Source organism: Neopsephotus bourkii, unplaced genomic scaffold (assembly GCF_033783945.1).
Source record: "Neopsephotus bourkii isolate Nb327-2 ecotype Australia unplaced genomic scaffold, CSIRO-AGI_Nbou_v1 NB_1292, whole genome shotgun sequence".
Classification (NCBI taxonomy): domain Eukaryota; kingdom Metazoa; phylum Chordata; class Aves; order Psittaciformes; family Psittacidae; genus Neopsephotus; species Neopsephotus bourkii.
Genome location: NW_026901776.1, coordinates 880723 through 906951, shown reverse-complemented (window position 1 = coordinate 906951; position 26229 = coordinate 880723). Strand labels below are relative to the sequence as shown.

Here is a 26229-nt window from a genome sequence, read left to right as displayed (position 1 = left end):
AAGATTGAAGCACATGGAAGAATGCAAGGTAATCAGTAATGCCTTGCAGTATGCTGAGGACTTTATAGTGTGGTATGTTAACAGCGTAGTATTGGTAGAATGAAGGTCTATCAGGTTTTGACCTTAAATAGTCTAAGGCTGCGTAGATACTTCTACGATTACGCTATTTTACTTTTGTTTGCTTTAAGGTAGGTGAAAACAAAGTGAGCAAGTAGCCTCTTTCAGTGCAGCACTAATTTTGTCCTATTATACACCAAAAGATCACAACTAAGTCAAAAACACGTACTTAGTTCACAAAAGAAATTGTCACCACTGCAGTGGGAAGGCACTATATGAAATTTTGGCAAAAAGGTTACCTTAAGTTTTATTTCATTTAAGCATTTAAGCACTATTTGGTATCTCTCAAGTAAGATGATTCAGTCAAAAGCAAAATGCTTTCATAGAGACTGACAATCAAGTTTAGGTGCTGACAGTATTCTTGTGTAGCCCTCGGTGCCACATGTCATATGTGTGTTCAGGCACAGGCTGTCTGCACTGTCCGTGGGCAGCCTTTAACTTGTCTGCTGCTCCAGCGCTGGCTGTTCCCTCAGTCTAGCACAAGAGGCCCTTCTTACCACCGTACTAGCACACAGTCTCCGTTCTCTATTGAGTAGAACTGCAAAGGCTTTAAGTCGTTGTCTAGTTCAACTTCTTTTCCTTCCAGCTAGAAATAAGAAAGGAAAAACAACCTGATGAGACTTACACTGAAACCTGCTCATGTAAACCAAATATAGATCAGGCAGTTGCAGTCAGGGAGGATCTGGCATATTACAGGAATGAAATTAGGTCCTAAATTACAGCATGAAGTCTGGCCTCCTTAAGTGAAATCAATGTCATTAGGTAGGAGTTTAGAACGTGCTATTGCCCTCTAGCAGCATGCAGTGTTTGATTGTTAATTACCCATTTTTAACTTACTTTAGAACTTTCATAGGACAGTTTCAGTTCTGAACCAGGAATTTTCAGTAGGCGATACAGCAATCCTTTGACCCTCTGAACAGTCATAGACTCTGCCAAGGGGAAAGAAAGAAAAGTTACTAGAAAAATGCTGCTAGCACTGAGCTGTAGCAAAGTACTAGTGCTTCAACTATACTTGCTTATAGCAACAGTGAAAGGCTGTATTGCTGCTTCAGTTCTAACACTGCAATAATACCTTTTGTACCTGAAACCATAACTGCTAATATAAAACTGAAAATGGTTTAATCTCTGGGGGATAGGACAGGATCTGCTACTATGGCTGAAGTGCTCTGATCCCTTGTACCAAACTGAAGTGTTCAGCTTCATAATTTACCTTTTTTGAATTTGTATTTACTATGTGCTAAACCAAGTGACCTTTGGGACACACACCAGTCAGGTTCTGACCACTTGCGTCTGGTGACTGTTCCTTGAAGTTTTCATTACCAGGAATTGGCATCCCCAGCACAAAAAAAGTGCATATCCCTGTGGAACTAACACCATTCTTAGAAATGGCATTACATTAAGTAGTCCCAAACCAATTGCCAGCAGAGTTGTAGAGTGCTTTATATTACTAAGTCACTTACACAATGGGATATTTTTTTGTAATGGATCTGGAATGAGTAAATGTAGTTTGTTCTAGAGGTGATACCTGCGTTTGCAATAGATACACTCAGTTTTTTGGTTGAACTTTCACTTCTTTTGAAGCTTTACCTAAAGGCACAGCAATAGCGAGTTATTCCTGTAATACCACACATTGTACTTAGACAAATATTTTTCTATCAAACATTTTTGTAAAAGCTGTATCTATCTGATTTTATGCAACTTGTGATAATAAATGTGATTTTTATTTTAGAATAAAGCTTGAGTAAGTCTTTTCTCTCAGACTCCACATCTTTTCCAAAACACCAGTCTGATTCAGAACAAAGTCTATTCATTCTAGTCTCACTGCAGGCATTAAAACTTCAAAAGACAAATCTGATACAGGTCAGAGTTAGATTTCTAACTTAATGTGTTAGATACTAGATCCTATTATCTTGTTATTTAGTTAATGCTGTTATGAGATTTCATAGTTGTTAATTAGCCTTTGATTGCCTCAAACATATTTATCATGAAATGAGCAGCAGAAGTCGCAAGACAAGCATCAGCTTTCAATCTTCAAGCTGGACTAAAAGTAAGTATGAAGGTCAGAAAAACAATGGCTTTTTCAAACAATTTCTGCCTTTGTCATTTCTTTATATGACAGAGTTGTCAGGGAAGAATCTTAAGGAGCCAACAAAGCCAGAGGCAGCTGCCATTCTGTAACAGTTATTGGCAAAGGAGCTACAAATGAACTTAAACACAAGCCAAGACTTCTTACCTGGTAGCTTTTTCTGTACTGGCTTCTGTTCAGGTTTCTCAGGACATTTAATTGTCAAAGCTAAGGGAAAGAAGGTGAGGCATTAGTGAATGAATGTTAAGTCCTGGCAGGAGCAGAGTCTTTCTAGTCTGTTTTTGTTACAGATTGTTTCCCCTAGCTCAGCTTGATCTGCTAGAAGATGAGGACATAGCCTGCATCTGAGCAGCTAAGAGAGCAGTGAGTCGTTCTCTGAAAAATTACAAGTAATTGTATTAAAATAGTCACATTTTTATTGACCTTTGATGAAAAGAACAATAGGGAAATATTGTAGGGAAAATATTTTAAAAGTGACTCCCTAAGACTTGTTTCTTTGGTTCAAAGGAGCATTTACCTAACAATGCTTAATTTCCAGTTAGCTTTTTAAAATAATCTGCAGTAGAATGGAAACTGCTTGCTAATCTAAAGCAGGTTTTTGACCCTTAATATCTCCAAAGCACCACACAAGCACATTTTAAGGAAGTTATTAGCCTAATTCTCTTTACAGACATTAAAAGACTTGGCCTTAAGAAAAGGTTTCTATTATGTCTAGCCAACTAGATTCCTTCCACCTAAATGCATTAGAATGTAATGCCTTCAAATGCTATTTTGCCCATGGAGTAAAGAAAAGTTCAGTTCTATCAACTGACAAAGCTAAGTGAATTTCTAAGTTTGGGATGTAACCCAACTGAAATACTTAGGCAGCCCCAAATACCAAAGCTACCCATAGTTTTCTAAGAAGCTATGAAAAACATTATCACAAACCAGTGTAGCTACTGAGGTTAAAATCTCAAATGCTATATAGAAGCCTATATAAAAACTATATAGGAGTCTATATAAAATCTATATAGCTTTTATACAACAGCAGAGTATTGATTACCTCTATTCTCCATTAAGTCTTAATTAAGAAAATCAGTTGGCTTGGGTTGAGGGGGAAATGACAACAGAGGACACAGAGGGCAGGTATCTGGTGAAGCTCCTTGATACACACAGTTCAGAGAAGCAGAATTACAAGCTGGAACTCTGTGACGTCTGAAAGGCTTTTGAACCTTTTGTTATCCACATCCACCCAGGAAACACTGAGCTAGTAAAATATTTTAGATGCAGAAGGAAAGATTTTGACCATTTCTGGCCTCTTACTCAGAAGCTGATTTTTCAAAGTCAAGGGCTGTTGTGCCTTCAGTTCTCCTTCTTCGGGTGCACCATATTCTGTGTGAAGGAAAAGTGCCCATATTCATGAACCCTTCAAAGACTCAAACTCAGGAGTAGACTTAAGAGCACTGTGGTGGTGTATCAGGCGCAAGTCTGCTGCCTCAGGTCCCTCAGCAGCTAGGATATTGCCTATAGAAGGTGGTAGGCTCCTGCAAGGCGAGGTGCTACAGACATCAGCATGGACTGACTGCTATAGCACTTGAGGAGGGTGCAGAGGCATATGGGTGGTGTGGAGCAGGTGACAGGCACAGGCAGGTACTGCATAACATTCCCACTTTAAAAAAAGCCCCATGTGGAGACAGCCAATCCCTAAAGTGCCTTGAATTATTGTGCATCTACTCACAGGTGTCATCTCAGAGGGAGCAGTGTCTGGAAGGGTGCAGTGCTATGCAAAAGCCATTTGCATGCAGGCCTCCAGCAGGGTGGGCTTTCCTAAGGCAGCACGTGAAAAAGGCATCAAGGGGAAGAGAGACCAAACCAGCGCTACCACAATGCCAGGAGCAAGGGAGCATTATTTTTACTGTACTTGTACTTACTAAGACAAAGCAACGGATATCTAGGATGAGCAGCAAGAAATTCTTCACTTGGATTGTTCTTTTCCGGGTTCCAATTCCCCCCAGCTGCTAACCAGTCATTTCCAAATATTTTGCGATAATCAAGCTCTGCTCCTTTTCTTTCAGCAGGAGGGATCTGTACTGACACAGGAATGGTGCATAATTTAATTATACAACTTTACAGAGAAGAAAAATCTGATCAGTGACACTGACTCCTTGCTCTTACTTAGGTCATCAGTATGTTTTATTGCTAAACTCTCAAGTACTGACTGCTTTATACATTCAGTACCTTTTAAAGCTATTAAGAACCTTGCAAACCCAAGCTCCATGTACTGACTGATTCAGAAATGAATATTACATAAAGATGTTGCTGTACATGATGACACAAGGATGTTTTTTGTAGCTATAGAACTGATGCTGCTTCTGCTCTCTTTTATGATACACATTTGCTGAAAGCTTGATTTGGTTTAGATAAACCAAATCTAGTAGCCATTGTCTTACTGCAGAAGGTAAATGCTTTTATCACTGACACTGAAACAGCTATGCTGCTTTTTCTTTTCATCTCCTTTTTTGCCAGATAATGTTTTTTAATGTTAACAGTCCTGCAACTTCAGTATGACTTAGGCACTTGGTAAAAAACACACTCCCTCTGTCTTGTCCTAGTCCCTGCTGAGTCAGCAGCATTCACAAACAGGGCTGGATTTTGTAGCCCTAAGGAGTGCCCAGCTGACAGGCGATGGAACAGCTGGCACTTTTCCTGCACCCAAACAGTAACCTTAAAAGGAACTGAAAACAATTCCTGAGGCACTGATTTAATGCTTTCCCCCCAGGTTCATGCAAATTGTTGAAATATCACGTACCTCAGACTTGTTCAAAACCTCCAGTTGACTTATCTTGGCAATAATGAGCTGTCTCAGGGTCTCTGGGTTCTTCTCTGTGTCCATGAAAGGGTTATTGTGACACTGCAGTGACCGCAGACTTGGCAGTTTATCAAGCTCATTGATAGATGACCACTGAAATGGAAGGGAACAATCTTTTGAGGAAACATAAAACATTCTTCATTCCAGAACAATACACAGTAACACTGACCTTTCCTGTACAATGACCATGACTGAAATTAGTCTTTTGGTGAGAAGAACCAAGTACTTTCAACCTGTTACATTTAGCTAAGGAAAAAAAAACATTTCACTTAACCTGTGGAAAAATAAGTAAACAAATGAGGCACTAGTCAGCATCTGAGATCCTTAGACTTCTGCAAGAGGAATTATGAGGTAGCAGAGGTATGACCAGCTACCATACACACATCTTTAACTGAGACATTAAGAAATGTTTCTAAATTATGCCTCTGCCTCAGGATCTCATGCATACAAAGAAATTTTAAGCAAGCAAACTGCAAGTTACTCTCAAAGACAGACGTATGGACAAGCTACAGCAGTCTGACCCACCTGTGATATCTTATTGTCATTTATCGCAAGGTGCTTTAGTGAAGGAAACATTTTAGTCTTGCACCCTAGGAAAAAAAGTAAATTTACAAGACAATAAACTTTAAATAAACAGAAAACTTTAAATAAACAGAATTATAGAGCTGTAAATAAATTCCTTCTACATACCAAATCCAGCATCAGGAAAGTCAATAGAAGCTATTCCGCTGTTCCTAAGTATTAGCTGTTCTAATCTGAAATTCAGTAGATACAGTGATTATTGTACAAGGCACAAATGAACAGCAGCTTCACAGGCACTACCCAGGCTCCAACGGAGTGTCCAGAGAGTAACATATAATAATTCCAAGCTTTCTGAATGGCTCCTGAATTTAAATAGCTTGTGGCTGTTTAAAAATCACAGCTGCTATTTTGGTGTACAGTGCAAGATAATAATTCCACAAATTAGCAAAACTATTGTATTAATCCCACAGCTTTCCAGTTGCTGTAATCAAAGTGCCTCAGGAACACACACCTCCTTGCCTTGGATAGTAAGCCCAAAGCAAGGAATCACAGCTCAAGCTGCAACTACCATAAAGATGCTGCTATGGAGAGTACGGTAAACTGGGAGTGTCTGTGTAAAGGCTGTTAGCACAGACATTCTTCTGAGAAAATGGAAACACATTTAACCAATGCAGTATGGGGATTATACTGTTGGGTTTGTTTGGTTTGGGGTTTTCTTAAAGCACATCTATTTCAAAGTCTTTAAGCTACCCCAAAAAACACTGAAACTTCCAAAAGTGAGTCACTTATACCAGTAGAGCGAAAACATAACTTTCCCCATAGTTAATAATCAGGAGCAGGTAAAAGCAACAGGGACGAATTATCACCGCACTCTTTTACTTCCCTCCAACCCCTCTATATTTTGCTTTCTTTACAAAGGACAAGTAAGTAGGGGCCACCAGGGTACAGTGCTCATGATGGCAATGTCCATCGCTGATAACCTTTAGGGTGTCAGCCTCAGGAGTGACCCCTTCCAACAAACTGACTGCTTCCGGCAGGCTTAGTTGACCCAGAGGTGGCTGTGCCACTACTGGTGAGCCTGCGCTGTGTTGACACAGTCAGAAGACTGCTCCCAAGAAACAACTTCCACAGCTCCTTTGCTTTGCCACTACACACAAACTGTACATTCCTGTCATCTTGGATAAAACCCTGTCCATACTAATACATAAATAACTTAGTAATGTGATAAATCACTTTAGTTTTGTAAGTATATAATGAAAACCTAGTGAAACACCACTTAAGAATGTGTTACTATACAACAAAAATAAGGTTACATTAAAACAGCTCAATTAAATAATTCAGTTACTCTCTTCAAGAGGGCAAAATGCCTGTATTTCAATATTCCATAAATCTTCCATGCAACATCAATACTATCATAATCAGTCAGCAAAGGCTATGGAGATGACTATCCAGGACAAAGAATTTCCAGCAGATTTGTTTAATAGCTACCTGGGGAGATGTGCTATTAGATGCAGCTGATTTCCATCTAGTAACTGGTTGTCTGAAAGGTCTAACAATTTCAGGGTCTGCAGGACATTATCGGGCCTGCCACAGTGGGGAAAAGAAACACAGAACATTCAATGCTATTCGTTAATGAAAGCAATTCTTTTCTAAGGAGCAGCATGCAAATAATTCCATACATTTATAAATATTCTGAAGTTTGCATCATTTATTTACAATTATGTCACAGTAATGTAAACATCAGAGGAATGTAACTTTATCTGCTGACATACATTACTCATCTTACCTTTCCAAAACCATAATATTATTAGAAGTAAGGTACAATTCTTCAAGTCTTGGCCATCCTGGAGCACAAAGAAGAACCTAAGAGCAAAACTTCATTTAATATAACAAAAGCTGGGAAAAATTATTCCAGAAATTATACTTTATGCAGATTTCCTCAGAACATGTTCGGAGGAAGGCGTAGCTCCCAAACCCACAGAAACAAGTGTTACAGATTGACTGGCCCTCCCTTTTGCACAGCTGGCTCTTCCCTGTGTCCGGGTCTGCCAGCACAGATGACACCAAAGGGGTTCTGTGGTCACAGCACCTACAGTTCCAGGCTTGAGGCCAACAGCTGCCCTGCCTCAAACTGTTTGACCTGAAAACCGAGTTTATTCAACATGGTTGGAGCAACCACATTTTACCTATCATGACTAGAGGAAACAGCAGTACATACTTGACTGCTAACAGTTCTTAAACATCTGCACATCCCATCAGGTCTGACAGAGACTTTCTGCATGTCTTGATCAGAGCTTGAAGGCTTCCCTGTTACGAGACCGTGCCAGCACATGAAACCATTAAAACCCAAGAACTGCATAAGTCAGCACATATCCTGAAGTTTCCAAGTACTCTAAAGAAAACAGATTAGTTCAAAAAGGCCACAAGTTGAATAAAGATGCGCTTGCTTTATACCTTGTGTCCTGAAATTACATCTAAAAAAACCCCATTATTTTATAAAGTGGTTTGTGGGTTTTTTGCAAAATCTACAGCAGAAAACACAACTTTTAAAAATTAAACACTTATTACAAAGCAATAGAAATTGCCAGCATAAAGCCCAGCTTCATATGCAATTGTGACAGTGCCAAAAATGTTGCAGTTCTGGCAATGGAGCTGCGTAAGCACTGGAACTGACTGGTTTTCTACAGATTTGTGCCTGTGAATGGCAAAGTAATTTTTTCACTGAGGTTTCTGTGTATATTCTCCAGAGTTAAATTAAGGGTGAGCTCATCCTGCTACTCCTTCCTTGGTGAGAACTCATAAGGCTCTGTCCTCCTATTTTCTGGGAACTTGTAGGTAATAAGTTATTGTTAAGCTCCCACTTCTTTGCACAATGTGTTTGTAATCGGCTAGCAGAGTCAAAGGTTTTGAGATGGAAGAACACAGACATGCACATGCACATGCACATGCACAGCATAATTGCCTAAAGCTTGTTTTTACAGGAGGTTACAAAGCTTACAAAGCAGTGCAGTTCAGAGATCTGGACCATCAAATTCAATTTGTTACATACATAGCTAACCAATTACCCTGTAAATGTCCTCTACCATAGACACCAAAAAGCCTCCTTTCATCAGCTCTTCTTCATTTTTTCTGTTACAGCTGTACAAAGTTACACAGCTGGATGTATGTGTAATTGTCTCATTATATACACACTACAGACTGTTAACACTGGGATCTCTTCAAGCAGCGTACAACTTGGGGCTCAACTGCTTCACACCCCAAAAAATGAAACATCATCCTGCTGCCATATCTGCAACATACATAAACTTAGAAACTCACATACAGGTTTTCCTGCTCCAGAGCAAGAGCAGAGAAGACCAGTATCTTCTCTCTCTAATTTGGACAGTGTTTCCCTATATCAGTAAGACAGACTGAAAGTTTTCCTAATAGTTATGAGGAAGTGTGAAGAGAAGCCTGTAGAGTCAAGAGAATTCAGGTGCACTTTTGCTACAGAGAACTTTTGGGGCATTTCCCCCAGAAGCCCTGCATTGTGATGAACGGAATAGAAAAACTACACAAAACTGAAGCATCAGAGGACTTTGACAGACTGACCAAATGACTAGAAAATTGCCACAAACAAATGATTGCCACATCACATTTCTGAGAAACTCAAAATGCATTAATCCAATTTCCAAGTCAATGGTGTGTAACTGAAAGGTGCCTTACAGGACATCATTCCCCCCTTGAAGGCCATATATTATGTTTTGAACAATCAATTACAATACAGTAATAAGCTCTTTTACTGATATGTTAATAGAAACCTCAGATGTATTTAGACGTATGCATAATGAAAGGACTTTTTGGAGAACCTGTACTGAACACATTTAAATGTGGAGTTATGCATAGTTGTGGAAGTTTAGCATGTCAACCTACTGTGAAAAGTATATCAAGAGGAACAACTGAAAAAGGCCCAAAAGTTGTTTTTTTTTTTAAACTATCCCCATGCCATATACTCATATATGGCAATATGTTATTTTGAAATGCTGTTCACCATTAAATTGTTTTCATTTTAATTCAAACATTTCTAGGATTTTCAGACTTTGCTTATGCTCCCATTGACAATCACTGTATTGCTTTTTTTGCCTGGGTCATATTCATTATTATTTTCCATTAAAAAAGCTGACTTTTCAAAGTAACTCCCCATACAGCTTAAGCAGACATATTTTCAAGTGGTTTGTTCATAGAGTGCTAGTGTCAGGTAGGCCCCTTTATTTTTTCTCTTTTGTGTGACTGTCGTGCAACACCACTTTTAAGCACAGGCTTGTGTCTCCCCAGTTATAAAGGAAAAAAAACAAAATCAAACAAATTTCAACTTTATAAAAAAGATTTCTGGACCAAAAACATCTTTCCTGCATATGATGAGACATCAGCTAGAGCAGAGCTTCACAACCAATTGCAAGTGCTATGTAATTTTAAACTGCTCTGACTAACCCAGGGCTTCTTTCTGAAACTCAGTTACCCCTAGAGAACTCTTGATGGGTCTGCAGCCAGGGCTCAGACCAGCCTTTCTGCCACTCTAGCATGGAGGAGAGCTGCTGGCAGCTGCCAACATTTTAAACACCACAATGAATGCACCAATTTAGCCTGATCAGCACTAAGTGACATTTAATGTGTTTGCAGCCACTTCATTCTTCCACTCACTTCACCATTCATATTGCTGCTGTTATGGAAGGATTATAAACTGTCCTAGCATAAACCCCACTGATAATAAGTGCACAGTGAATGGACGCAAACCAGAAATATAGCAGCCCCGCTGCAAGTGAAAGAATGAAGGAGTTTCTTATCTCAAGGCCAGTTTTGGGAAGTGCTCTATTACTGGATTGTGGCTGGCAGCAAACCCATGAAAATTCAGGTAAACTCACAATGCAGTACACACAAAATCTACCCCTGAGAAATCCAACTAATGGGTTGGATTTACAAGCCATTGTAAGTAACATGGCACTACTGATATGCTTCATAAGCCCCATCTCTGAAAACAGGCCCACTGTTAACATATTTAAAAACAGGGCATCATTCTTAATAAGACATTAGGAGAGAGGCATTTACATGTTTCCCTGAAACAAGCCAGAGCTTTGTTTATTCTGTGCTATATCTGTGCTGCATATAACCAGGCATCTTGTATTTCAAGAATGGTCAGTATGTGCAAAGATACTAACTAAGCCAATCTCCTGCTGATGCAAAGTGATGCCAACACAAGTACTTTGCGTCATAATGACATACGTTCTTTCCATTTGCATTTGTGCTATTACATGGTTAAAAATACAGATAAACCTTTAATAACTACAAGGAAACAAAGTCTTAATTCACACAAACCTTTGGGACATGAAGTTATATTATACTCCAACTGCTTTACCTTGACTTGGTTATTTACAAATGCAGGCAAAGTTAAACATTTCTTAGTAGACTCCTGTGCCAATATAACTTCCTAGGTTGTGTACCAACTATGTTAGTTACTACGTGACTAGCAGTTATATGCCACAGCACCTTGTCTCAGGATGATTACATTTCAGTAGAGTACCATAACAGAGAAATGTTTAGTGTGCTTTCCTTGCCTCAAAAACCTAACAACACAAACAAAACCAGGAAAGGTTATTACCTCTGTCCATGTTATTGCAGTCTGATTAAGTGCCAGAACCCTCAAGTTTGAAAATACACTGGATACAGAAGTTGACGTAGATGGAAATTTCATTTTGTTTCCACTGTGTAAGAAGAACAATTATTAACTTAACGAACAATTGCATCTATTTAAGCCACTGGTACAGAATTATGTATTAAAGACAAAACCAATTTAGTCACTGCTGAAGTGTCAAATATTTTAAAATACTATAAACGACCTCTCTAGTTACATTCAAGCTTTTCTAATTTACTTTCTTATTCCCATTTATTCTTCTGTGGCCTCCTTCACACCTTTTCCTCCCATAAGTTTTGAGTATAAAAAGAATGATTTTCATTAAATGAAGAAAATCAAATTTTGGACTTAAACACCTTAGAGCCTATATGACCACCCAGACCCCAGTAAAAGAAAGGATGTAAAATCCACTCTTGATAGCAAAATATCTCCATAAAATAGTTAAAAGATTCTCAAATCTGCAATCCTCAAATTAGTTTTCATTACTCACCCCTGAACAATTTTTTTATTTCCTTCCTAAGGTCCAGTCTACCTGCATATGATGATAAAAACCTCCTAATATAGGTATACTTACATACGTATGGGTTAAATTTCCCCATTTTAACAAGCTCCTAGGGAACTGAAGGATGACTAATCACTCTTATTTTCTTCCAACATTGCTTGCACCAAATGTCACTAACAGACTTACCTGCCAACATCTTTCTTTTTTAAAGTAAACAAAGTCAGAACAATAAAAACCAAATTCAAACTATTTCAGTTAGTAGTCATAAGCATCACATTCCAGCACCAATCCCATTTTGTTTTTCAATTTTATCACAAATAACTTCCGAAAACCCTTCAATCTAGACCATATTTTTTAGCAATGAAAACCTGAAAAAATTATTCTACGTGAATTAAAATAAATTCTCTATATTCTCATGCATGCTGACAATAATAAACTAGGACAACATCTGCTCTAGGCAAAGACAGATTTACAAATAGCACCCAGGTTGCAAACAGCTGTTCACTGCTAAATACAGAAGAAAAGAGAACACCTACAACTATTTCAGAAATACATTTTTCTCACAGTAACTGTAAGAACAAATACAAAAACTGGGGTCATTTTTTTAATTAAACTTGATATTTATTTCAGTTTAGCTTATATCACTTTCAACTTTTTCAGCTACAATATGTGTATTGTACAAGGAAGACTTTGGAAGCTGCTAATCTCAACACCAGTCTCCAAGACTCAAAAAGTTGTATTTTGGGTTTCTGCCTTCACTCCTATTGCCCTGCTGCTGCCTTCAATGACTAATACAACCTCCAAAGCAGCTCAACAACTCTGCTTAAAGAGTCAGCAGTCTGGATGTTAACCTTGACAACAAAAAAAGCTTCCTAAAGCTGCAGCTATAACACTCTCAAAAATCAGTGGTTTAGGCTACTGCCTGTTTACAGACTTTAATCCATCGTGTTAGTTAACAGCAGAAAACTATTCTGGCATGTGTCCAGTACAGCGTGTACGTGTGTACTAGAAGTGTAAGCATCCAAAGAGTCTGACCTGCTGCACTCGCATGTAGCCAGTGTGCCCATGTCTGCTGCGAAGCTGGGCTCCACACTGCAAACCAGGCTCACTGCACACACACACACAATGTGGATGCATACACGTGTTAAGCCATTTCTGCCTTGTGGCAAACTAAGCTTTTAAATCATGAGAATTAATTGTCTTAGATGTCACAGAAGCGTATAAGGGCATCTTACAATGCTGTAAACCTAGGTAAAATTCTACAGCACTCTAAAAATCTATAATGCATTTTAAACCAGGCTCCTTAGCCAACGGATTTCATAATTTTTATGTAATGTAGAACACACTGACAAATGTCTAAATTCCTGTGAATGTTTAATGGGTGAAATCTGTGTTCTATTTTTCAGACAACCAGGATTTTTCTAATTTTACAAAATTCCAGTGAACATCCATCTGTCCCAAGCACTTTCCCTGAATTTAGTTTTGCATAGATGCTGAACTCCTAGGGATCTAGTCTTGAAAAGGAATGTCTGAAAAATATAGCACATTCATTAGTTGTTTAAGGACAAGCCTTTTAAAAACAAGTATTTAGAAACTTATATCCCATTTAAACGAGTATTGAGGCGTCTAGATACCTTTAGAAAGCTGACCCTGTGTCTAAAAGAGCCTTTTTTTAGTCTCTAACCCAAATGAACAGAAACCCAAATATGAGTATTTATACCTGACATTAAGTGTTTCCAGATTTTGAATTTCAGAAGCAATAGCTGTTACTGTCTCCCAAGATGATATCAGATTTTTTGATAGATTTATATGCCTGATATCTGAAATTTCACATTAAGAAAAATAAAGTTATCTAAAATCTGAACTTTCTTTTCAGAAATTAGAATTAGGGTTTGGCTTTGAATCAAATAAACTTAAACAGATTACACTTGTTAGAGCTAAGAAATACTATTACATATTACAATATATATTGTTACAACAAATTGTATTTCGATTTGCGGTATGGAAATGGCCTATAGATTTATAAAAGAGCTTAACTTTACAAATCCTAAAATGGATTATTTTCTGCATTGGCAGAAACTCCTACCAGTCCTTATAAATGAAGAAATAATACCTGCTTTGTATTTCCGCAACACTGCTACAACACACTGTATAGTGAATAAATTATTTATTATATATTGGAAACCTCTGGTGCTTACATGACATCTCAGTTATATTTTTACTGGGTTATCCATTCTAGAGCTAAATTTGAAAAACAATCAAAACAAAACATTGCTGAAGCCTTCTGAGATTGCAGTCACAGGAGCAACCTATGACCATATTTCTATTTCTATCCACAGTTTGCATTCCCTCTCAAAAATTGTAGGCATCTACTTTTTAACTCTGTAAACATTACATTAAGCTTCTAAATATAAACTGCAGTTTTAAACATTTTTTTAATAAAAGGATACAGATATGATTCATTGAAGTGAACACTTGGAATGCTAAAAGTATTTACTTCATTTGTGGTATCACACAATATAGCAAAAAAAGGATACTAGCACACGTTCTGCTGATTTCCTCTTTCTGACCAGCATGGCTCACTGCACACTCACACACTGAGATATCTACCAGCTGGTTCAGCTGGCTAAATGAGAAAGAACATTCTGTTAAGTAATCTTCAAACAGAAATAGGTACATTATATAAATACCTGGTTGTTACAACTAAATAATATTCTTTCCATACATACTGTCTCCTTTCGAATTAGCAATATGCAGATTGCTACATTGAGTGTCTTTCTTACTTGAAAACACATACATCTTTTCTATTTTTTGCCTTTACATTGTGACTACAAAATAGGTCTGGCTGAACCATAACCCTAACCCCCAACAACCCAACCAACCCTAACCCAATTTAAGAGAGACTGATAAACCATATAAAATACAGCTACTCAAATTGGAATTTAATTAGACGCTCCAAGTTAAACAGGTTTCTTGAAAAACTTTTTGCAAAACTTTAAGTGATTTGGGCATTCTTTGTATCAATTATCAAAAAAAAAAAAAAAAAGAGTATTTTCAACTGCTTATGTTCTGGGAGACAAAGGAAGAATAGTTTTGGAGTATCGGTTCAGAAGGAGACTGCCATCTACTGAACGGATACCTCTACTGCTAGAGGCCATTAAAACTGCAAGCTATTACACTTTGTTATTTCCTTTCTTGCCCTTCCAGATACATGAACATGAAATGAACTGCCTGAAAAACTTCATTAACAGTACAGTGACTTTCTGGCTTTCCTCTTTTTGTTACGAAGTCATTACTGATATAAGTAAACAAATATTAAATACCATACAATATTAAGAAAATATAAAACCACATGTATTTTAAAAGGGCCATGCATGTGCACAATTTATCTCACTCATTCCTCTCCAGATATCATGTCCTACTTAATGAAATCAAAATGAGTATTGTGAGCACTCAAACATTACATAATCCCAGTTTTTATCTGTAAAACAGGTAAATTATGAAGCCACAATAAGATTTCTTGTCTCTTTCATCAGAGTGCAATTTGGCTTACTTTTAGAGATGTGACCATATTATATGCAAGGCAGCCAGCTTCCTTTCCTTATAGCTGAACTACTACTTGACTAATCAAGTGCTAAGTGTCTCTTGGATTTTCATATATTATACTTGCCTTTGTTGTTCTGCAATAGAATCCATGCCAACAAATTCCACAGTCTTCTTTCCAAATACTAATGTATTCTCTGTCCCATGTTGAGCATCTTGCTCATCATTCAATCCATACCGATTCCTTACTGCAGTAAGAAAATCTATGCCAAAATTTGCCTTGTTTGGCCGGATAAATGATCCTCCTCTTGGATGCCTAGAACAGAACAGCCAGGAAATATGAAGAGCTACCATAAGAATGATTTGTCTCAAAAGTACTAATTGTTATGTTTATTAAACACTGGGGACCAAAGCAGTCAAAAGACAATTCTACAGGCTAATTTTAGGTATCACTGTCCCCAGTACGGAGACCAGGTAAAACTTACAAAGTATCTTTGATCAGACCCAACAAGTTCATATTGTGAAATGGCACAAGAGCTGCAGCACCAGATCTCCAAATGTACTTGCACATCAAAATTACAATGGCAGTGCCATTATTACAAATAACTGCCACACTCACTAGAAAATAAGGTTTTCCAGCAAATTAAGTTTCTACCATGCACTTGTAATTCTGCAAGAACGCAGCCTTGTCCTTCCATCCACACAAATGACACATGAAGCAAATTGTACCACTTGGAACTCTTAAATTCAATCATTTAAAAATTCTGCTACTAACTCAGCAACAATTTTGAAACTGAATATTTAACAGAATTATCCAGCTCATGTATGTTCTACACAGTTTCTTCATTTTTCTTGAGCACTGAATAAATTTTATTGCATGATAATTTCTTGCCACACAATTGCTTTGACAATTTCTATCAAAGTTAGCAATGAAACACAGCATTCAGGAAGAACTGACAGAGACAATTTGTGGGAATGGTATCACAGAGCAGACGGAGGATCTGATAGGAGGATCAGCCAGAAAACAGCAGGAAGAAAATTGGTAGTTATGATTACCTGTCTGCCTTCCAGCTGAGAAGAGAACAGACTCTGGTTGGAAAGTACCCAAGAGGAAGAAATCACTTATGTAAACAAAAATCCTCTTTCCAGAACAGCATGTAAACATCAACTGCCCAATTAACAAACCATAATACAAACCATCAATACTACAGAGTTGAAAATTATCTCAGAAAAACAGTAACTAGAGACCCTGAATCCTATGGACCTATTACAAGCAGATGGAATAGCTCGGGCACTGTATTTTCACATTTTTATTAAAAAAGCAGTACTGGAAATTTCCTGTGCCAGTTTCATTCTTCAACATTTCTAATGCCTATTTAAGTAATTTAGTACCCTAAAGGATCTGGGTAGAAACCACATATTGTTAACTTCAAAAACATTTTCAGTCTAGTTTTGCAGTGACTAAGTTTTAGAGTGCAATGATTACAAAACAAGCAGAAAGGCATACTCTTAGACAATGTAAATCCAGTGTGCACTTTCACATTCAATAAGCTTTTTCAATTCTCAACTTTTTTAATCTCGAATCTTCTTTTAAGTTTTTTCTTCCTTTCCTTTGAAGTTCTTCATAGCTTGCAAACATTTGGCTAGATGTTGTAAGCTATGGGCTTCTGGGCCAAAAAGAGAGACCTCAGCTTTATCAGCCTAGACAATCAAGGTGGATGGAAGGGCTTCTTTGCCCAGTACCAGCTGTTTGCAATGATTCTCTCAAGGCAAGTATCATCACAACTGAGGCACACACTACAAAGCTCATAAGGCATTATAAAATATAGCTAGCTGAATCCATGCGTGTCTTTTCTAGATAGGCTCTTCCTCTTACAGGAAGGTGCTCAACAGACCAGACTTCTTTTAGGAGAATCTACATACTGCAGTAAGGAAAACCCTTCAAATTTTAGAACAGTCTGAGGTATCTGCAGCATCAAACACTTGTGACACTTAGCACTAATCTGCTGTGGTGCATCAAAGCAGAAGCTTTGAAAAGATGAGCAAGTACTTGAAGTTCTTTGCAACTTTACCCTCCTCAAACAAGCATTAAAGCCGAGTCTGAGCTTTTACAAAACAAGGAAAGCCAGACATCTGCAGTTCCAGCTGCTATCTTAAGGTTCTCCTGGTGCACTGGACAAGTTTTGTTTCAACACTGTTCAACTGACAGCAAAGAACAGAAGTCTCTGAGGGGTACAGTGACACACAGTGTAACAACCCAAACTTCCTAACCAAGAACTTTTGGGGCATCTTGGGAGCGCACTCTCCCTTCGTTGAATGGCAGTCTTCACAGACACTACAATGATACTGACATCTTCCTATATTTGAAGAATTTGTTTGTGCTCTAAGTAGATATTTCTTGAGGTGAATCTGTCATTCTTGAAGGAGAGGTAGTCTAATTTAATACAAGCAGATCTTTTGGGCAGGAACATAAATTTCATGCAAACAGTACATGATAAATCAAAACTGCTCTCTGTAGATGTAAAACCATGTGTGTATGCAAATTATAAAACTCACTGAAGAAGAAAAAACTAAACACAGGAAATGCCGTTGCCAGGATAATTTGGCATTTCAGGACTACACAAATATACAAAATTCAAAGTTCCCATCAGAAGAAAACTTAACACAAAGAGGGGGGAAAAAAAGGCTACAAAGACTTGAGAAGCAACTGCAGTTCTCCCAGGCTGAAAACACCATAGAAAGCTTTACTATACTTCTATTTCTCTGGCTTGCTATGAAAGTCAAACCTGGGGAAATGTATCAGGATTTAATATGGTCAATACTTTTGGTAACAATATCTGCTGAAATATCAGAATTCCTCTGGGAAGAACAAAACATATTCTTTAATGGGTAGGAACATGTTCTTTTTAATTATGACTCAAAGCACTCTAAATATATGATTCACCAGGATGTTACTCCCATCTTGTGAGATAGGCAGGGAAGTATGTCATCTACTGCTGGGGAATCCACACATCTCCTCCAGCAAAATGGCAAGGATAAAAACAGCTGCTAAAATAGCAATGCCGCTGTAAACACTGTGCGTGAGCTGAATACTGACTGAGAGAAGAACTAAGGAAGATGACCTTTATGCCAGACTAAGACTGACTCCACTTTGACTGCATGCATAAGAGAAGCTTGAACATCTGTAACTGTGGGGAGAAAGAAGAGGGTACCAGAGCAGCAGCTGAAACCTGGTTTGGTGCCTTCAAGTCACCCCTCCAGCACCACTGCTTTGCCTAGGCCAGACAGAGCTGCCTCCTAGCCATCTGGCAAGATGCCCAAGTAAGCCTGCGCCCAGCAAGGAAGACATCGTTGGGAACAACAGATATGTCCCCATCTCAGTGTGCTCCTGTGGCCTCAGGGGTGGTTTCTATCAGCATGCATGTTAGCAGCCTGCAGGAAGCAGTGCAGGGACACAAGAGCTGGAGCACCCATGTCTCCCTCCAGAGGCTTAAGGCACTCACATTCCCAGGGGAGGTGCATGTGCTTGTAACTCACATCTCCCACGGTAGCACATGCATATAACTGCATGAATGGGTGTGTGGGACAAGAACATATTTGAAAGCATACTCACGTTTCAAAAGCTGTATTTAAATTTTAACACTATTTTAAGGCTTGATTACTTCTCATTTCTCTTGAACTGTAGAAGATCACTTATTTTAATTACATGATACACTACTGCAACTGACAGCCAAAATAATAGCTTCCTCAGTTATTAGGAAACAAGAATTTATTATCGGGGGAAAAAAAAAAAGTCACAAAAATGCCACTAGAGTATGCATTGCCATTTCTAGCTAACCCAGTTGATGAACATGCTCATCATGTCAGCACATTTTGAAGTACGGCTGTTTTGTTCTTTGGTTCTCATATTCTTAAGAAGTTTCATTAGCACCACATAGTATATGACCCAGGTAAGTGTACTGCCATGGAACATGAAAGTTTAGGTCACATTTTCAAAAAGTTTAGGTCACATTTCAAAAATCTCTGCAAAGATCATGTAAGTAAGCAAACCTTCTGATTTACCCAAATAAGAAGATTCTCTGATAATGAGAATCTCAATTTCAGTTTTATTGTCCTCTTACAATCTCATTTTGAAATGTCATTCCAAAAGCTAAATTTTTAAAGGCATTCTTTTCAAAATTACCTTAAAAAGAACTTTAAAATGTCCTCTCATTGCATTTATTTACAGTAAAGCTACTTCATCAGCTGCTTCTGCTTATCAGACTTCAGAGAGTGAGAAAGGTAGGCTTGGTAAGTACAGGATACTAACGATAATGTTTGAGGGGAAAGAAAATTATTTTTATATACGTATACATGTTATATAAATAAACTACTCAACAGTAGTAGTAAAGACATGACATTTTAGGTTGTGGGTTTTAGGTTTGGGGTTTTTTAAGCATCTTTTTGATGAAATAAGGTAATCATTTTTTACTTAAGTTTGCCCGCATCTTCACAATTAGTACAAAACCAAATTAGTCTGCACATGGAAAGTTATGTCTGTGAGTCATGGTTGACTGCTGGAACTATTATTTGTTCTCTTAGACTCCAGAAAGACTTTCTCTGATTGGAACACAGCAGAGTACAAACAAGAGGTATTGTAAGAACAACATGTTTAAGAATCACAATATTTAAATGTTATGGGTATATGCAGCTTCACTCAAAAAGTTGATTCGTACAAGAATTGAGATCACTGTCTGAGATCTCATCTCCTGTGAGCACACTAATAGCTGCTAGAAAAGCAAGAGTTTACACACATGTATATAAATACTATACACACAAACATAAAGCACTTGAGTTTCATAAAAACATCCACCACACATTCAATTGCTTCTTCTGTCCATAGAGGTTTGGAATAGACAGCCAGTTACTTTTATTATTTCTCCTACAGCAGAATACAACTAGCTTCAACTTGGAAACTGCTTCAATTAAACTCAAAGCATTTAAGAAGCAACTTCTGCTAATACATTACTCCAAAAGACATGCTTACTCTAAGAACATAATTTCCTATTTTTCAGCTAAGAAAAATACAGCAATGTTGATTTTTTTCTTGCATTAAGTATGCTTAATCTCCTTAAGCCTTACTTTACTATTATATATAAAGCAAAAAATATCCAGTCCTCACCAGTGAGTTGTTGGGTTTTTTTTTCTTTATTCTTCTAAAGAACAGATTTTATCATCTCATTTTCTGATAGTGACATCTCTAGGGATTCACCCTTTCACAAATGCAGAACTTAAGAAGATACAGACTAAGAATTGTGATTTACACTAGTGAATGTAATCTACGCTTTCCATGTTTATGCCTATCTGAGTACAGGGAAAAGATAGTATTCCCAGAAAAGATTTCAAAATAGCTACTTTTTAATTATTTAACAGATAAATTCTTCTGCTTGTTCAGTCCGAGACCAATCAGCTCTACTTGCTGGCTTGAGAATAGTTTTGATCTGAACTGATAATGAAGTGTATTCTTGAACAGGGCATGCAGAAGTAATTTTAATGTCTTTTTTTAATTCTATGTGACATTTTACAGCAACAGTTCTAAGTCCCTTCCATATTATGTTCCTACACTGAGACAGGAGAAAGTGACAAGACTCATCTACTCATAAAAGTGGGAATGATCACCATTTTTTACAAGCTGAAAACACATGTTCAAAGGTAAGCACGTGCATGTGCTGTGTCTACATACTCTTAATTATTATTCTGCAGGAAATTCTCATTAAAAAAAAATGTCTGTTGAATCACACATTGAGAGCAAACCAAAGTACATGTACAAATATACCACCTCTGGCTCTGAGGAAAAAAAAGTACCTTTGAACCATGACAAGCTAAAGCTAATGAGACTCTGAAAAACTCACTACATACTTTTCTTGCTCTTCCACACTTCTCCAGCAGTCTGCTATTAGCCAATGTCATAGGCAAGGAACTAAGCAAGACATATGTCTGGACTGACCTAATTCAGCTATTATGACTTTCATTTGCATGCAAGTAAAAAACAAAAACAAAAACAAAACCAGAACCAGTTTGCTCATCCTCTCATCAATGGCTTTAACTTTTTCAAGATAAGTAACATGAAGGATTAATTTCAGAGAAAAATCTTCTTACATTTTTCCAACAAACCAAAGCCAAAAGTAAGGCCACAGACCACTTGACCACTTTAAATTAATTTTCTGGTTTGTCAATTTCTTTCATATTTTCAAAAGCCTTCTATTAATTCTCAGTGCTTACTGTCACAGGATTTCTGTATATTAGATTCATTTCACTTGAATGAGCACTTGAACAGTTACAAACAAAATGTAATCAAACTGCCTTTTAGAGTTACTACAAGCCTTGGAAAGTAGGAGGCAGAAAAATCTCTCCATTTCATCTCATTAAGGTCAGACTGTCCAAAAGTCACATTTGTGACGTACCTCTGAAAACATTACTTGTATTTTCTACATATTTACCACATTCTAATCCCTGTAACTGGATTAATAACAATGCACCAGGCCTTTATGGTATAGCTAGTCACAGCATTCAGATTTCTTCATTTATTTATCTATTATTAGCCAACTGATAACAAAAGGATTGCACAAAGAGCATCTTCCCATGACCATCCTGTTGTATCAGTACACATGACATACCAACACTCTGAATCAACTTACCTGCACTTAAAATACTGTGTTCCTTCATAGGTACCATCATGCTTTCCTCTCTGAGGATCATCCCATTCCACACCAAGCCAAATTCCTGAAAAGTACAGTAGATACGTTTTCAGATTTATGGCATCATAGCCATAGAAATCATGGTTGAAAGAAACCTCTGAAGTTCACCTAGCCCAGCCTTCTCTCTCAAAGCAGACTATCACCAGCACTAAAACAGGTCACCCAGGTAAGTCTTTACCTAGCCAGATCTTGAAAATCTCCAAGGAGAGAAACATTCCAACCTACTTGGTTGCATTATTCCTGTAGAGAATTCCATTGCTGCATTATTTCTGTAGAGAAAAAGATTTTCCTGGTTGTTCCAGAGTTCAAGGATTCCAGGTTGAGAGAGAGATGAGACACAATGGATAAAACCCAACTAGTTTATTACTATAGGAAAAGATATGGAGGAAGAGCTGCCAAAGCATAAAAGAAACAGTGATGGATATTTTTGGCGTGTGTTTCTCTTACCAATCCCAAAGACCATGTGATGACAATCAGGAAATCAGCTTTGAGAGCCATCATCGCAGTGCGAGGCAGCAGCCTCAAACTTGGTGAGTATCCCCATGGAGGCAACATTGACCTGGGTGGCATGAGGGTCTGCCTCCCTGCATTGCATGAGGCTCGGGCTTCTATGCCAGCGAAAGGGCACACTCATTCCGATGGAGGGGGCCAGCCTACATCGGAAGGAGTGGCCAGTTATGGCTATTTGCTACGACTACGCAGTTAGTACCAAAGGGTCTCTGTCTGGGGATTTCCAAAGTGAACTGTGGGACTTTTAGGGGATTTTTGGGGATGACCCACCACGGACCATTATCTCATGTGTCTTGCAACTGGTATAAGACCCCCTTTTGCTAACAGCGGTGTTTTCAAGGTTATGTTCCCACAACCCGTGCCAAACAGTACTGCTCTATTTTTGTGTGTTTCACCACAGACCATTATCTATCGTCTCCGACACACTGGTGTCCAATTTAAACCTTTCCAGCCACAATTGTGGCCGTTGTCCATTATTATATAATCTAATACTAGTAATAATAGTTTGGCTCTGCCATCCTTGTAACCATCTGCCAAACAGCAGCAGGCAGCTACTAGATGCCACTTAATCTTTTCACCACCTGAACCAAGTCCAGATCCCTCAACCTCTCCAAAACACATGTACATGGTCTATGTTGTTGAGAACTTTGGCAGCCCCCTACTGGATCCTCTTGAGTTTATTCACATCCCTCTTCCACTGGGGTCGTCCAAAACCAGTGAAAACTTACCAAGAACACCCGCCCCAGAGGGAATAACAAGTCCCTTTGATTTGTTGGCCATATTCATTGTTCAAAGGTACAACATGTATCTTGCTTGTGACATGAGCTCACTGTTGGCTCACATTCATGACAGTATCCACCTTAACTCTCAAATGCTTTACAATAGACCCCGTGGGTTGCTAGTGTTTCCCAGTCTGCACTGACATGCAGGTTTGTTTTGCACTACCTGTAGAAATTTATCCTTCTTAAATCGCTTAGGCCCAAACGTAAAGTTCATAAAGCTTCTCTAGACTGCAGTTCTACCTTCTGTCACATCAGCAAGTTTGGTTTTTTTTTTGTTGTCAGAGACACTGATGAATATGTTAAACAGACCCCAGCATTTATTTCTGCAGTACTCATGCATTACCAGATATAAAGTCACTGATTACCACTTATCCACTTCATAGACCTGCAGACTTGAAACCTCCATTCATCTGACTTGTATTTCTCCAGCTTCCAAACAAGATTCTTTATTGAGACATTGTTAAAAGACTTACTGAAGACCAAGTATGTAACAACCCCCATTCTCCCTTTGTCCACATTCCCAGTCTTACCATCATAGAAGGTAATTAGATTTGCCAAGCACAACTTGTTATTCTTTAAAAGTATCAAGTATTCCCAATCCCCACCCTGTCCTTCATAGGCTTGGAAATGGTCTCCAAAGGAACGTGCTAAGTGATCTTTCCAGGAATTGGAGAAAGGCTTATGAGTCTACAGTTCCCTGGTCATCCTTCTTGCCTCTTCAAGAACTGTAAGCAAGACTACTCTCTTTCCAAAAATTCTTAATGTCCCCATCCTGTCACCACAATTTTTCAAAGATGACATATATGGCTCTTGCAGTCAGACTGTTGAGATCTTTCAGCAAGCTGGGCCGCATCTTATTTGTCCCCATGAATGTGAACGTGTTATCAAAGGAGCACGCCTAGTCTGTTGATCTGCTGCTGCCCCCCATCTCTCTCCTTCCCACACTATGCCAGTACACAAAGATCAGGGAGCAGACTGCTCATGAAAACTAATGCAAAACAGAAGCCACTGAGATCCTTACGCTGTAAAAATAAATTTAACCAATTTCAACCAAAAGTTCTTCTTAACACTCCTTGTGTCAACTCTGACTAAAAAATAAAAATAAAAATAAAAAAAATCCCTAACAACCTATCTACATTAAAAGTTGCCACATTTATATAGGAACAATGAGGAAAACAACCAATCCGTATATTCCCACATTCTACTTAACTTTTTTAAAATTAAGAACATAATTAGAATTTTGAAAACAACCATTAAATGTAAAGGCTATTGACTATTGTAACATTTACCTGCTGTGGGAGGAACACTGCCAACGTAGCGCACAGTTGCATACTCTGTGCCACACAAGACTCTTTGACCCAGTGCCTCAGAAGGCACCCAGTCAGTCATCCTGGGAAAACCGAAGTCAGAGTTACTCACAGACCTGCAGAGACAGAATCACAGACTGCTTTGGGTTGGGAGGGACCTTAGAGCTCATCCAGTCCCTACCCCCTGCCACAGGCAGGGACACCTTCCACTAGACCTGGTTGCTCAAAGCCCCGTCCAAACTGACCTTGAACACTGTCAGGGATGGGGCAGCCAGAGCTTTCTGGGCAACCTGTGCCAGGGCCTCACCACCCTCACAGTGAAGTGCTTCTTTCCAATGTCTAATCTAAATTTTCCCTCTTTTAGTTCAAAGCCATTCCCCCTTGTCCCAACACTACACGTCCTTGTAAAAAGCCCCTCTGCAGGTTTCCTGTCGGCCTCCTTTAGATTCTGGAAGGCTGCTGTGAGCTATTCCCAGTGACGAGCAAGAAGCGATGCCCACAACACACGGAAGTCGCTGCTTGCGTACTCGCCCTGCCGCGAGTTGCCTCTTCACTGCCTGGCAGCATGCTGGGCTCCTGCAGCAGGACCCGCCTGCGGCTCACCCAGCCCCAGACCGCGCCCCGCCCTCCCAGCGGCGCTCTCCACAGCGAGGACCCGGCGGTCGCGCCCCGGCCCGGCACCGCGAGAGGCGACCGTTACCGCGCGCGGCGGGTAGAGCCGTTACTGCAAGTCACCGCCCCGCAGCCGGGGGTATAGGGGCAAGCAACGCACCGGGCGGCAGGAGCAGCCCTGGGCCGGGCCCGCACGCCAGCTCACCCTCTTCTTACCCGCGCCGAAGGACCAACCGCCGACACCACAGCTCCCGGTGCAGCCTCCCCTCCAGTCCCTCTTGCGCTCTGCGCGGACCGGCAGCTGTTACCCGGCCCGACCTATCGGCGCCCTCGCATTAGCTCCAGCTCCCAGTGCCGCCCTATCTCAGCCGCTATTGGCCTAAACCTACCTTCGACCCCGTGAAGTCATCCCCTTCACAGGCACTCGACGTGAGGCGTCGCCGCCGTAGAGCTTTCTGGGTAGCGCTGTTGGTGGAGGCGGCCGCTCCGCAAGGACTTGACAGCCCTGGACTACGCCTCCCAAAATGCCGTGGGGCGAGGAGAAGGTGCGCTGTTGGGCGGGGCTCGGAGCCTGGCTGGGACCAGGGGCTGCGCTGAGGGGACCCAGTGCCCCTGGGCTACAGTGGCCGGGCGTCTGAATTCAAACCTCTTTGGTCGTTGAGTTCAGCTAAGGGCAGTGAGCACACTTAGAGGCAAGCAAGTAGTGCGCATTTTTCTGCCTACAAGCAGGCTGTGTGTTGAGCAAAGGCAGTAAAGCCACATTTAAAGGCTGGGGCACTGACAGGTGTACAATGTGTGCAGATTAACAGTAAAAAGTGAAAGATGGGACAGTATTCTTTACATAGCAATTTCTGGGGTACAGATATTTACTAAAAGCTCTTCAGTTTCATGGAGACAGGTATAACTAGATCCTAGAGCTTTCACAGTTCTATGGTTATGAAATCCTAGTTGACATCCTCCACATTGCTTCCTATTTCAGAATCTCCTAACACCCT

General features: G+C 39.4%; 1 protein-coding gene across 3 annotated transcripts; it reads right to left on the bottom strand.

The window, feature by feature from the left end:
• Positions 1-509: 509 nt before the first annotated feature.
• On the bottom strand, positions 510-25472 carry TBCE (tubulin folding cofactor E). 3 transcript variants are annotated; one of them, XM_061365682.1, is made up of 17 exons: positions 25395-25472; positions 24605-24705; positions 21964-22048; positions 15410-15602; positions 14281-14365; positions 13464-13563; positions 11209-11311; positions 7360-7436; positions 7062-7157; positions 5742-5806; positions 5577-5641; positions 4992-5144; positions 4114-4267; positions 3506-3574; positions 2351-2410; positions 955-1046; positions 510-703 (listed from the first exon to the last, which is right to left on the bottom strand). In XM_061365682.1, the coding sequence occupies exons 2-17, from the start codon at positions 24702-24704 to the stop codon at positions 611-613; spliced, it is 1590 nt and encodes a 529-aa protein (XP_061221666.1). In that variant the 5' UTR covers position 24705; positions 25395-25472; the 3' UTR covers positions 510-610. The 3 variants fall into 3 exon arrangements, with proteins under 3 accessions (XP_061221666.1, XP_061221668.1, XP_061221669.1); XM_061365684.1 differs by having other exon boundaries at positions 25451-25472; XM_061365685.1 differs by lacking the exons at positions 21964-22048; positions 24605-24705; positions 25395-25472 and adding an exon at positions 21185-21289.
• Positions 25473-26229: the final 757 nt, after the last annotated feature.